A 12,882-nucleotide genomic window follows, 5' to 3' on the forward strand; every position below is an offset into this window, starting at 1 on the left:
CAAAATAAAGATACAACACAATAACTTGATGCTTCAGTCGTTGCCGTACCTCTTCGAGGGCGACCCATACAGCGAAGAAGGCCACCATCTTGAGGATGTGACGCTCCAGAAGCCTCCAGAGAAACTCTTGAATTGTGGTGAGAATGTCAGAGAATCTTCTGGAAAGATCCAGTAACCTGTCCATCACCAGACCCCATTTACTAGGCATCAGCTCCACTAATGAAGAAATCAGACAAACATCTGTGAGTCTGACTGGGATGACTTCTTAAATTAAAAGGTATATTTCCAGTGCATCCAGTCTGCCTGCTCAGTCCTCTGATTTAATGGGAATGTTTAGGATTTGATTCTCTTGGACAGGCACACAGTGTAATCTCAAACCTCAGGACCGCTGCGAGTAAGAGAGAGGAGCTAATGACAAGAAGCTCTGGAACATCAACACCAGTAAGACAGAATGAATGGGACCAGTGACCCATTCAAGGACAAACAGCTTAATAAACCCGATGATCAATTAGCAGTCGGTTGCTGTCTCTTCAGATGTAACAGCCTCATAGTTCTATATGATATTAGAAAGCAACTTTTACATAATTATAAGAAACCTGAAGGTTTTGTTTTACCTTCATCTTCAGAGTCATCATCAGCGTTTGCAACAAGGTCCTCGTCATGGTTCGTTTGCACCTCAGCAGAGCCAGTCTGGTCTGCCCTGCCGCTGCGCTTTTTTCTGAGAAGATTAGACCAAAGCACAAACATCACCTTTCTTTATAACGCAACACAGGTGGTGGTGGGTGTCACTCCATGTAAAAACCAAGCGTGACCAACAACTGAATGAAAACCCAACTTATTTCAGGGACAACGAAGCTGTTTGTGGGTCCTCTGATCATTTCTACATTTTCTAAATATTTAAAACCAGGTTCCAGCACGAGGACAGAGCTGTCCAGCCCAGCAACTCCACACAGGACGTAAAAACGAACTTGGGTAGCTTCTTAAGACGTGACAGCGTCCGACAACAGTATTAACACTGTACTATGAAGAAAAGCAAAGACATTCTGCTGTTACATGTCATGAGCAGCAGCAGGAGGTGTTACCTGTGTATGGGCGTGATCTGCTCCAGGTCAGTGATTCTCATGAACGGCTTGTGAAAGTAGTGCAGCTGTAGGATACAGGCCAGCAGGAAGAAGCCGGGGATCAGAATGCTAGTGAAGAGTTCAGACAGAGCAAAGGTCTCCAGGCCGATCGCTGCCAGCCTGAGGATGACAGAGCAACACCGTGGGCATTTCAGATTTCAGCACAGGTTGTGGTTGATTGCTACACTCTGGAAGTGGAATGAGGGTGCGTGTTAGAGGGTTTGCTGAATACTATCGTCACGTTTCATGCGGGAAGAAACGGGGAAAAAGCATTTTCTAAGTACAGTGCAAAAAAAAGAAGAAAAGAAATGCCAGCCCTTTCCTATTGGTGGAAAAATGTAGCATATCGACCAATAAAAAATCATGAGCTGTGGTTGCTTAGGAAGAGGGTAAAGTTTTGGGAGTGACAGAGACAGCGACGTGGACAGAAAGTTTTGTTTCTTCTGTTTTGTGTCAAAAATGGCCCAACACACCCCAGAAATCATGAAACATTTTTACCAAAAATGTTTCATGATTTCTGACATTTTGTGTAAATTTAAGCACGTATCAATTACAACTTTGACTTAGATCGTGCTCGTAAACAAACCACCTCATGTTGTTTAGCTTTCTGGATTTCATGCTTATTTATTATATACAGTACATAAGATCAAAATTCACACGTTTTATATATATATGTATAAACAAAAACTGAGTTACACTGAACAAAAATATAATCACAACACTTTTGTTTTTGCTCCCTTTTTTCATGAGCTGAACTCAAAGCTCTGAAACATTTTCTACTCTACTAAAGATCCATCACTTCCATATGTTGTCCACAAATCTGTCTAAATCTGTGTTAGTGAGAACGTCTCCTTCGCTGAGCTAATCCATCCCTGTCACAATCCTGGGTCTTAGGACCCAGTGTTTTGAGTTTTAGTTCATTTTGATGTTTATAGTATGTTAAGCTCATCAGGTCTCCTATGTTCATTTGCTTATTAGTTCCCTCTTGTGTTTTCAACCCCTGTGAAGTCTCCCTTGCCCTTCGTGTGTTTCATGTCTGTTGTCTTATGTTGTCATGTCTGCCTCTCATGTTTCCTGTTTCATTTTGGAGAGATCTCGTGTTTTTATATTATGGATTATGTTTTGAGTCCTTTGTGGTACTGTTTCGTGTTTCCCTAGATCTGTTATGGTTATCTTAGGTTTTGCTCTTTGGCTTTGTCATATGGCTTCCCTGTGTTCCATGTTATGTCTCCCCTGTTGCTGTTAAGTTTGCATGTTTAGAATTCAGTCAGTGTGTTTCCTGTTTTACTTTGTAGGTCCATGCCTCATGTGAGTGTTTCTAGTTTTGCGTCTCTGTCTCGTCCAGCCTGATTGCTCCCCTTCTGTGTCTCATTCCCTCGTTATCCCTCTGTGTATTTAAGCCTTGTGTTTCTCTTTGTCAGTGTCGTAGTCTCCATCATAGCTGTGTGATTTTTCCCTGTGCTTTAGTTTTCCCGGTTTAGTTTATTTTGTATTGTTTTTCGTGTCCCACTCCACGCCAGCAATAAAGCTGTGTTTTTTGAGTTTACCTTTTGTCTCTGTGAGTTTGCGTTTGGGTCCTCTCCTGCCTGCCACACAGCCGAAACATGACAGAAGACTACAACCAGACAATGGACCCAGCAGATCACAATCCCTCTGCTCACCAGTCAGCTTATTCAGAAACTGCCTTTGCAAACCTACCTACGCCTGTGACCGCTCCTGAGCTCCGCTCTCCACCACCTGTCCCGGCTCCCAGGGTGAGGCCAGCCAGGGCACAGCCTACCTCCGCACCCGTACCTACTCCTCGGGTGGGAGCGGCTCGTGTCCAGCGGGTGCCTGCACCCATTCCTGTGTCCGCTGAAGTCTCAGACGAGCCTATCCAGCCCCTGTCCTTGTGTTCTGTAGGCTCGGAGATATGTCAGCAACAACTACCACAATCACTACAACCTCTCATTTTTTCCATAGTTCAGTCTGTTGCTCAGTTAGCTCAGTCGTGTGTTCAGGCTTCAGTTTTGTCTCCAGGTCAGGCTTCAGTTTTGTCTCCAGGTCAGGCTTCAGTTTTGTCGCCCATACCCCTTTCTTTGGCCCAATCATCTGAACAACCAACCGCTCAACAGTCTGCTCAGCACTCCGCGGCTCCCACGCCGCCTCATGCCACGTCAGCTGGAGGGCCCGAGGAGCCCGTCCGGCCTCATGCCACGTCAGCTGGAGGGCCCGAGGAGCCCGTCCGGCCACCCGTCTCCGCTGGAGGGCCCGAGGAGCCCGTTCAGCCGCCACCTGTGGCCGCCTCTGCTTCATCGTCTACGCCTGGTCCGGCCTCTGCTTCATCGTCTACGCCTGGTCCGGCCTCTGCCTGTGCTTCGCCTGGTCCGGCCTCTGCCTGTGCTTCGCCTGGTCCGGCCTCTGCCTCATCGTCTACGCCTGGTCCGGCCTCTGCCTGTGCTTCGCCTGGTCCGGCCTCTGCCTCATCGTCTACGCCTGGTCCGGCCTCTGCCTCATCGTCTACGCCTGGTCCGGCCTCTGCCTGTGCTGCTGCTACGTCTGGTCCGGCCTCGGCTCCTGCTTTGCCGTCGCCTGGTCCGGCGTCTGCCTCGTCTGGTCCAGCTTCAGCCTCTGCTTCTGTGTCGGCCTCGCCTGGTCCTGCGGCTGTGTTGCTGCCGCCCACGCCACGTTTTGCCCTTCGGAATCGCCAGCCACTTTCCGGGCCATCAGCTGGACATCGTTGCCATCGGGGTCGGCCGCCTGAACTGTTCCACCTGTGGTGCTCTCGACCTCCGGGTCGGCCCCCTGAACTGTTTCCACACCGTTGCCGTCCGCACAATCGGCCCCCTGAACTGTTTCCATGTCGCCGCCGTTGCCGTCCGCACGGACGGCCCCCGGAACTATTTGACCATGAACTCCTGTGCCGTCGGCCTCCGGGCCGGCCCCCTGAGGAGTTGTGAACTGTTCCCTGCGCTCCTGTGTTTTTGATGGACATTGTGTTTTTGTGGCTTTGTTTCTGGCCCTCCGTCCTGGACCCCCGCCGCCCGCCCTGGGTGGGTTGTTTTTGGTTTTGTTTTTCGTGGTTTTGGGCGTCTGGAATCTGCCCTTGAAGGGGGGGCTCTGTCACAATCCTGGGTCTTAGGACCCAGTGTTTTGAGTTTTAGTTCATTTTGATGTTTATAATATGTTAAGCTCATCAGGTCTCCTATGTTCATTTGCTTATTAGTTCCCTCTTGTGTTTTCAACCCCTGTGAAGTCTCCCTTGCCCTTCGTGTGTTTCATGTCTGTTGTCTTATGTTGTCATGTCTGCCTCTCATGTTTCCTGTTTCATTTTGGAGAGATCTCGTGTTTTTATATTATGGATTATGTTTTGAGTCCTTTGTGGTACTGTTTCGTGTTTCCCTAGATCTGTTATGGTTATCTTAGGTTTTGCTCTTTGGCTTTGTCATATGGCTTCCCTGTGTTCCATGTTATGTCTCCCCTGTTGCTGTTAAGTTTGCATGTTTAGAATTCAGTCAGTGTGTTTCCTGTTTTACTTTGTAGGTCCATGCCTCATGTGAGTGTTTCTAGTTTTGCGTCTCTGTCTCGTCCAGCCTGATTACTCCCAGCTGTGCTCCCCTCCTGTGTCTCATTCCCTCGTTATCCCTCTGTGTATTTAAGCCTTGTGTTTCTCTTTGTCAGTGTCGTAGTCTCCATCATAGCTGTGTGATTTTTCCCTGTGCTTTAGTTTTCCCAGTTTAGTTTATTTTGTATTGTTTTTCGTGTCCCACTCCACGCCAGCAATAAAGCTGTGTTTTTTGAGTTTACCTTTTGTCTCTGTGAGTTTGCGTTTGGGTCCTCTCCTGCCTGCCACACAGCCGAAACATGACAATCCCAGCTCACAGGTGTGGCATGTCAAGGTGCTGATTGAACAGCATGAATACTGACATGCCACACCTTATGTGTGTGTGTGTGTGTGTGTGTGTGTGTGTGTGTGTATGTGTGTGTATGTGTGTGTATATATATATATATATATATATAAAAACACCCAGCACGCCCCTGCGGGCGGTTTATCCTTCAAGCTCGGGTCCTCTACCAGAGGCCTGGGAGCTTGAGGGTCCTGCGCAGTATCTTAGCTGTTCCCAGGACTGCGCTCTTCTGGACAGAGATCTCCGATGTTGTTCCCGGGATCTGCTGGAGCCACTCGCCTAGCTTGGGAGTCACCGCACCTAGTGCTCCGATTACCACGGGGACCACCGTTACCTTCACCCTCCACATCCTCTCCAGCTCTTCTCTGAGCTCTTGGTATTTCTCCAGCTTCTCGTGTTCCTTCTTCCTGATATTGCTGTCATTCGGGACCGCTACATCGATCACTACGGCCGTCTTCTTCTGTTTGTCTACCACCACTATGTCCGGTTGGTTAGCCACCACCATTTTGTCCGTCTGTATCTGGAAGTCCCACAGGATCTTAGCTCGGTCATTCTCCACCACCCTTGGGGGCATCTCCCATTTTGACCTCGGGACTTCCAGGTTATACTCCGCACAGATGTTCCTGTACACTATGCCGGCCACTTGGTTATGGCGTTCCATGTATGCCTTGCCTGCTAGCATCTTGCACCCTGCTGTTATGTGCTGGATTGTCTCTGGGGCATCTTTACACAGCCTGCACCTGGGGTCTTGCCTGGTGTGATAGACCCCAGCCTCTATGGATCTTGTGCTCAGAGCTTGTTCTTGTGCTGCCATGATTAGTGCCTCTGTGCTGTCTTTCAGTCCAGCTTTGTCCAGCCACTGGTAGGATTTCTGGATATCAGCCACCTCCTCTATCTGCCGGTGGTACATACCGTGCAGGGGCCTGTCCTTCCATGATGGTTCCTCGTCTCCCTCCTCTTTCTTGGGTTTCTGCTGCCTGAGGTATTCACTGAGCACTCGGTCAGTTGGGGCCATCTTCCCAATGTATTCTTGGATGTTCGTTGTCTCATCCTGGACTGTGGTGCTGACACTCACCAGTCCCCGGCCCCCTTCCTTCCGCTTAGCGTACAGCCTCAGGGTGCTGGACTTGGGGTGAAACCCTCCATGCATGGTAAGGAGCTTTCTTGTCTTTATGTCAGTGGTTTCTATCTCCTCCTTTGGCCAGCTTATTACCCCAGCAGGGTATCTGATCACGGGCAGGGCGTATGTGTTGATGGCCCGGATCTTGTTCTTACCATTCAGCTGACTCCTCAGGACTTGCCTGACCCTCTGCAGGTACTTGGTGGTTGCAGCCTTTCTAGCGGCCTCTTCATGGTTCCCATTTGCCTGCGGGATCCCCAGGTACTTGTAACTGTCCTCTATGTCTGCAATGTTGCCTTCTGGTAGTTCAATCCCCTCAGTTCTGACTACCTTCCCTCTCTTTGTTACCATCCGACTACACTTCTCCAGTCCGAACGACATTCCAATGTCATTGCTGTATAGCCTGGTAGTGTGGATCAGTGAATCGATGTCTCGTTCACTCTTGGCATACAGCTTGATGTCATCCATGTACAGGAGGTGGCTGACAACTGCTCCGTTCCGTAGTCGGTATCCGTAGCCAGTCTTGTTAATGATCTCACTGAGGGGGTTCAGGCCTATGCAGAACAGCAGTGGGGACAGAGCATCTCCTTGGTAGATCCCGCACTTGATGGTAACTTGTGCTATGGGCTTGGAGTTGGCCTCTAGTGTTGTACGCCACATCCCCATTGAGTTCCTGATGAAGGCTCTTAGGGTCCCATTGATCTTGTACAATTCTAGGCATTCCAGTATCCAGCTGTGGGGCATTGAGTCATAGGCCTTCTTGTAATCAATCCAGGCAGTGCACAGGTTGGTCAGTCTGGTCTTGCAGTCTCGGCTGATTGTTCTGTCTACCAGTAGCTGGTGTTTTGCACCTCTGGTATTCTTGCCAATTCCTTTCTGTGTCCCGCTCATGTATTGACCCATGTGCCTGTTCATCTTAGCCGATATGATACCTGACAGGAGCTTCCATGTAGTACTGAGGCAGGTTATTGGTCGGTAGTTGGAGGGGACCGGTCCCTTCTTGGGGTCCTTGGGGATCAGGACCGTCCGGCCTTCAGTTAGCCATTCCGGGTGTCTTTCGTTAACTAGCAGCTGGTTCATTTGTGCTGCCAGACGCTCGTGGAGTGCAGTCAGCTTCTTCAGCCAGTAGGTGTGAACCATGTCGGGCCCTGGTGCTGTCCAACTCTTCATACTGGAGACCCTTTCTTGGATATCTGCCACTGTGATGGTTACTGGACCCTGTTCAGGGAGGTCGCTGTGGTCTGCCCTCAGATCCTCTAGCCACTGAGCATTGCCGTTATGGGTTGCATCCTTCTCCCATATGCTCTTCCAGTATTGTTCTGTCTCCAGCCTTGGTGGTGCTGTTCTCTTATTGTTCCCTTGCCACTGAGAGTACACCTTTGCTGGTTCTGTGGAGAACAGCTGGTTTATTCTCCTGCCTTCTATCTCTCTGGTGTACCTCCTCAAGCGGCTGGCCAAGGCTGTGAGTCTTTGCTTGGCAGTTTCCAAGGCCTCAGGTATGGACAGCTTGCTGTATTTCTTAGGCACCTTATTTGTCGCACCTTTCTGCAACTCCGTTAGTTGGCTAACCTCCCTCCGTGCTACTTTGATCTTGCCCTCTAGCCTCCTTCTCCATGGAGGGTACTGCCCCTTGTGGCTGTTCAACTTGTAGCCAAGCATCTCACTGATCACTGCTGCCGTATTGTAGATCAGCTTGTTAGTGTCGGTAATCGTGGTTGTAGGTATTGTCCGTAGTGCTGCATTAACATCATCTAGCAGACCTTCTGAGGGTACTTCACGTAATCTTGGTAACCGGCTACGGGGGATCCAGGTTTCAAGCTTGGCCATGATCCTATTTTTCAGGTCAGTTCCTCTCGCACTCAACGATCCTTCTCCTATCGCACTTGGGGCTATGTACCCAATCTCGGGTGGGGGTGATGATATCTCCCCCCCGACCTGGCGTCCTGACTCCTCCTTGCCGTAGCATTTGTGTTGTACCTCGTCAATCTCTAGCTGTGAGAGCAGTCCCTTCTTTCGAATGTTGGAACACTGAGCTACTAGTTGTTTCGCCGTCATTGTGGATGTTGGGTATCGAAGAATCCATAGGTCCCTCATCCTATTCATGTAGCCCCTTCCGCCGGGGTTACTTGCGTAGTATATATATATATGTATATATATATATATATGTGTGTGTATATATATATGTGTGTATATATATATATATATATATATATATATATACATATATGTGTGTGTATGTATATATGTGTGTGTGTGTGTGTATGTATATATATATATATATATATATATATATATATATATATATATATATATATATATATATATATGTGTGTGTGTATATATATGTGTACACATACATACAGGCAGGTAAACGGTGCAGACAGGATTAAAAAAGCTTTAGTTAAAGCACGTACTGTACTTCTGTGAAACCAGTCAAGTTCCTCCAGTATCCAGGGAAGTCTTCAAACTGGTAAGTGTAGATGGAAATCAGCACAAGCATGGTGTAGGCCACAACGAGCCACCAGAAGAGCTTCAGCAGGCGCCTCCACAGAGAATAGTAAACCTGAAAAATAGGAACAAGTTACGAGTTAAAAGAGATTTTTAAAATTACTTATGACATACGAAACATTCGAGGAGGCGTTTTAACACAAAAGGGCCAGAAGCCATTTATTTGGCATGATGATGTCTACGACATGTGTGCATACCTGATAAAGGCACATGCAGAGCAGGAACAGCAGCATGTAGATGATCTTGTATGCAACAAGTTTTCCAGCAAAGGACACCATGATGAACATCCCTCCACAGACATAGATCCAGTATTTGGCATAGCAGCTCATCACCATGCCTCCCAGAACCTTCAGCACAGATTCATTACCAGCCTCCTCATCTAATAAGGACGAGACGTTGGGAAGAAACCGAGGTTAGGTGTACAGCACAGTAACGATGGAGAGCCACACTGCCGCCACACGGGCTGAACGGGACCTGTCAGAGGAGACGGCTGCAGAGCTGCGGCTACATGAAAAGCTAAGAGAGACATCGGTGGTGTCGTAGTATACTGCAGTATTCTGCTTGATGGAAATGCATAACCTCCCACACACAGTGCTGGAAAATGAACATTCTGAATGATCGAGACCTCACTCAGACTGCCAGAGGAACTGGAGTGTTTGTGATGTCGGGGTGTGTCTGTTACTTTTAGTGGTAATCCATCGTTGATTATCAGGATCCAGTTTGAATCAATGTTTTGTTTTTAACTTTTTTATGACATTTGTTCTGTCACATTGTACGATTCTACCTATTTGAGCTATTTGTTGTATTTTTGATGTGTTTCACTTAATAATTAAGGACTGCAATAAAGGAATTTCCCAACTCTGGGATAAACACAGTACATCTTATTTTACCAGAATTTTTAACATCTAATCACTGATATGAAAACAAACCTAAATCATTTCATTTATTCAGCAGGTCAGTGTGAAGTTGTGTGTGTGATTCTGACCTCCTGTAGTGACTTCCTGTAGTGGTGTGGCTATTTTCCTTTTCCTGCTGAAGTTTTCCTTCACTGACTGACGTACTAACAGCCAAAAGGTTAAGGTAAATAAAAGCTGGAGAGACAGAGGGAAAGAAGACGAACATGAAGACCACAAGTTCAGTTTTAAGACACGCAGAATACACAAAAGTACAAACGCAACCAGCAGCGAGATTTTACTTTGCAAATTCATGCAAAACATCATTGTTGAGCATCCAGCAAATCAACAATAAAACCAAATACACACGAGACAAAGCAGTGAAAGAGAACAACGGTCTGTGCAGTAACTACACACAACGTAACCAAACAGACAAAAATGAGCCAAGCTGCACAACAACAACGGGATGATCCGTGTTACTTTGCCCAATGCTGGGCACTGAAAGGAAAACAATGTTGAGACTCCAAAGTGCTGTTTGCTACCAGCCTCACTCATGCACGGACACACACATTCATACATCACTGTAGTCTATACCCTAAGTATTTTCTGTCACACTCTGATCAATGAAGGGGTTCAGTATTTTGCCCAAGGAGGGGCTGAATGTGCTCAACACAACGTCCAGTCACCAAACCAGGTTAGTCATGAAACGTCAGCTCTGTGGTGAGAAAGCAGCCAAAGCTACTGGCTGACACGTCTCCGGACTGTTTGGCGATTCCCTCGAGCGCCTTCAGATTCGATTAGAAATATTATCCAACTCAAAGCTAAATGTCATATTTCAGCTTATTTACCAACAGCTGGCTCTTGGCTAAGCAGCAGTACGTCTGTCTGTGTTACTGTGTTGTGTTCCCTCCAACACTGATGTTTTTGTTCATGTTTGCAGTGTTTCTGTGCATCACTGTGCTCAAAGGTTTCTGTGGTAGAATAAACAGACACAAGCGGAGCTGCAGCGTCCAAGCTGTTAATGTTACACGTGTTGCATTTGCAGCACACTTGCTGTCAAAGTGATGAAGCTGTTTTCATCCTTCATCTGTTGTTAGTCGTGTCTTTATTCTGTTTCACTGTGTGGACTTTTATAATTACTAGATCAAGTCAGGTTAAGAATTAGCGGTGAAGGCCCTCGTGCTGTGGTTTAAAGGAACACGAGATGCAGTTCTTGCACATTCAGCCTCTGACCAACATCAGTGAGTATCTGATGTAGAAATGATCTGAGAAACCAGCTCTGCTATTGTTGTTGTTGTTCGAGAGCACATGGTGAGAACTGGACAGTTTAACCTTCTAGGAGCTGTACAGACCAATAAGTAAAGCCAAACACATATTTATGGGTAAACATCCTGCTGAATGTTACAATCCGTCACAATTTCATAACTTCGTTATCATGTCACATATGCTCTCTTCTTACCATAGCTCCCAGTCTGAGGCAGGGGTACTGGGTTCTATTCAGTCCTAGCTGTCCGAGGCTCATGGTTCCCACTGTGGTGGGCAGCTCAGGTTGAAGCTCCATGGCCCAGACGTACTGCAGACAGCACAGAGCCAAGCCGTAGAGCAGGATGAATGGCGAGCACAATGTGGCTGCATGTCGCCTGAAAACACAGACCCCGCCCCCAACTCAATCAGACTATTAAAATACTGGGAAACAATTTTAAATGCACAACAGTTGAAAAACACTGCAATTAATAATTATTGTTGTGTGATGTATTTTTTCCCTACAATATCTGTATTCTTCTTAATGATCAGTTATTATTAGCAAAATCCACAATCAATGATTTTTTTAATATATCAAAGAGGAGCTGCTGAGGCACTCTGTTTGGGATCAATTTATATAAAAATGCATTCTTGGAAGCAACCAGACCTGATTAAGACCGATCCAAGTCTTCATCAGGGTCTGACAGATGCACCGTCAGGATTAAGTAAGTATTGAGTTCTTTAACCTCTAGAGGGTGTTACAGGTGTTACATTAATAAATATTTAAGAAGTATCAATGAACATGTTTACACACAATAACCAGGCAGCAGACGCTTGACTTGTTCTGTCACAGATGTGTAACAAACGTGTGGTAACAGTACCTCGCACGCAGGATCCAAATGAGACACGCCCACAGCAGCAGCACAAAGGTTAACCAGCTGTGGTATGTGATGCTCCAAACCTGGACACAAAGTGACTGTGTGTGAAAGTCTGTGACGCTGCTGCTGAAACGAGTCTGAACAGAACTTCATGGTTACCATCATTGCTATGAGAGCACAGACGTAACTCTGCTGCATGACCACTCTTCCCAGCAGGAAGAATGGGCTTTCACCCCGTTTCCCACTGCAGGCCACATTCGCCTCTGCACCTAAAGAAAAGAATCATATTCATGTTCACAATGTTGCGTTAGACCTCCAACAACCATTTGTTGAGGTAAAACGAGAAACTACAATATTACAGCTCTAGAGGCAGCTGTGGCTCAGGAGGTGGACAGGAGGAGGAGGAGGACGTGGAGGAGGTGGACAGGTTGTCTACCAATTAGAAGTTCAGAGACTTAATCCCCAGCTCCTAAAATCTGGGTGTCAAAGCATCACTGAAACCTGAGTTCGCCAGTGCATCAGTGTGAGGCCTGCGACAGCCTCGACCGGTGGAGGTGCTAACCACGATGGTGGTGGAGCTCACAGTGATCCACCGGGAGCAGGCAGCAGCCACTCAAAAACACCTGGAGAGAAACAGGCTGTAATCCTGGTAAAGGATCGCCTGAAAGCACCAGGGTCCCTGCGAGAGCCCAAGCAGCCAGCAGGGAAGAGCCAGCCAGTCCCATTTCCCAGTAGGTCCCGGTGGCTACGGATGCTGTATCCCGTTCACCGGGAGCCGCACAAGTGCCAGGGCAGGAAAGTTAGAAATGTGGGTAACCGGGGCACCTTCGTCTGGACTGCCGGATGATGGATGCGGGGCAGGTAATATGGTGCTTATACCATGCCCCTGAACCGCTCAGGCACTGCTCTTTTTTCTATGACATTGGATTAAACCAAGGGCAAGTAGCAGAAGCTCGATGGCTCCCCTGCCTAAGTTGGGGGACGTGGGTATGTGGCGGGATGTGGTCTGAGGATCAGCTGCAGGGGAGGGGTGGGTTCAGGGGGCAGTGCCAGTGGAGGCTGGTCAGCACACTGTAACAGCCACTATGGTGTGGTGTCCCTTTAAGACACCCAAGTCGAGGGTTGATGGTGTCATCAGTGTGTGCCACTGGTCTCTCTGCTCTCTCTCTCTGTGATTGTGTGGACATGTGCTTGCACGCTAGTACATGAGGAGGGACGGATTTTATGTTTTAC

At 47.6% G+C, this 12,882-nt stretch overlaps 1 protein-coding gene across 3 annotated transcripts in view; it reads right to left on the reverse strand.

The window, feature by feature from the left end:
• Positions 1–12,882, reverse strand: part of piezo1 (piezo type mechanosensitive ion channel component 1 (Er blood group)) — a 97,771-nt gene that overhangs the window by 49,170 nt on the left and 35,719 nt on the right. For all 3 annotated transcript variants that reach the window (XM_004572046.4, XM_004572045.4, XM_004572044.5), the window contains exons 10-18: positions 11,809–11,918; positions 11,653–11,732; positions 10,989–11,169; positions 9,622–9,727; positions 8,834–9,015; positions 8,543–8,691; positions 1,083–1,241; positions 615–718; positions 50–216 (exon numbers count right to left, since the gene is read on the reverse strand). In XM_004572046.4, the coding sequence (XP_004572103.1) occupies positions 50–216; positions 615–718; positions 1,083–1,241; positions 8,543–8,691; positions 8,834–9,015; positions 9,622–9,727; positions 10,989–11,169; positions 11,653–11,732; positions 11,809–11,918 (1,238 nt within the window). The remainder of the gene's footprint in view (positions 1–49; positions 217–614; positions 719–1,082; positions 1,242–8,542; positions 8,692–8,833; positions 9,016–9,621; positions 9,728–10,988; positions 11,170–11,652; positions 11,733–11,808; positions 11,919–12,882) is intronic.

Source organism: Maylandia zebra, linkage group LG13 (genome assembly GCF_041146795.1).
Source record: "Maylandia zebra isolate NMK-2024a linkage group LG13, Mzebra_GT3a, whole genome shotgun sequence".
NCBI lineage: Eukaryota > Metazoa > Chordata > Actinopteri > Cichliformes > Cichlidae > Maylandia > Maylandia zebra.